General features: G+C 72.9%; 1 protein-coding gene across 1 annotated transcript in view; it reads right to left on the bottom strand.

The window, feature by feature from the left end:
• METTL16 (methyltransferase like 16) overlaps positions 1–249 on the bottom strand; it is a 16,108-nt gene extending 15,859 nt beyond the window's left edge. The window contains exon 1 of the mRNA XM_010288693.1: positions 71–249. Within this exon, the coding sequence (XP_010286995.1) occupies positions 71–198 (128 nt within the window). The 5' untranslated portion in view covers positions 199–249. The remainder of the gene's footprint in view (positions 1–70) is intronic.
• Positions 250–339: the final 90 nt, after the last annotated feature.

The following is a 339-nucleotide window of genomic DNA, read 5'->3' as shown; positions in this document are numbered from 1 at the left end:
GCTGGCCTGGCCCTCCCCCGCCCCCCCCTCCTTCCCCCCGCTCCGCCAACGGCCGCCGCGCGGGCCCTACCTCCCCCTGCCGGTGAGGGTGGTCTGCACGTGCTGCTGGAACTCGGGGTACTTGGCGGCCAAGTAGGCGAAGTCGGGCGGTTTGTCCTTGTAGCGGTTGCGCGCGTGCATGGACTTGTTGAGGGCCATGGCGGCGGAGCAGGGAAAGGAGGGGGAACCAACGGCAGCGCGGAGCGGGTTAACGGCCTTCTCCCCTCTTCGCCGCCGACCGACCGACCCACCGGCAGCGCGCGCCTCTCGCCCAGCTCCCAGCACGCACCGCGGCCCCCT

This window comes from Phaethon lepturus, unplaced genomic scaffold, assembly GCF_000687285.1.
Source record: "Phaethon lepturus isolate BGI_N335 unplaced genomic scaffold, ASM68728v1 scaffold15996, whole genome shotgun sequence".
NCBI lineage: Eukaryota > Metazoa > Chordata > Aves > Phaethontiformes > Phaethontidae > Phaethon > Phaethon lepturus.
The sequence above is the reverse complement of the archived record's forward strand: the minus strand, read 5'-3'. Positions and strand labels throughout refer to the sequence as shown.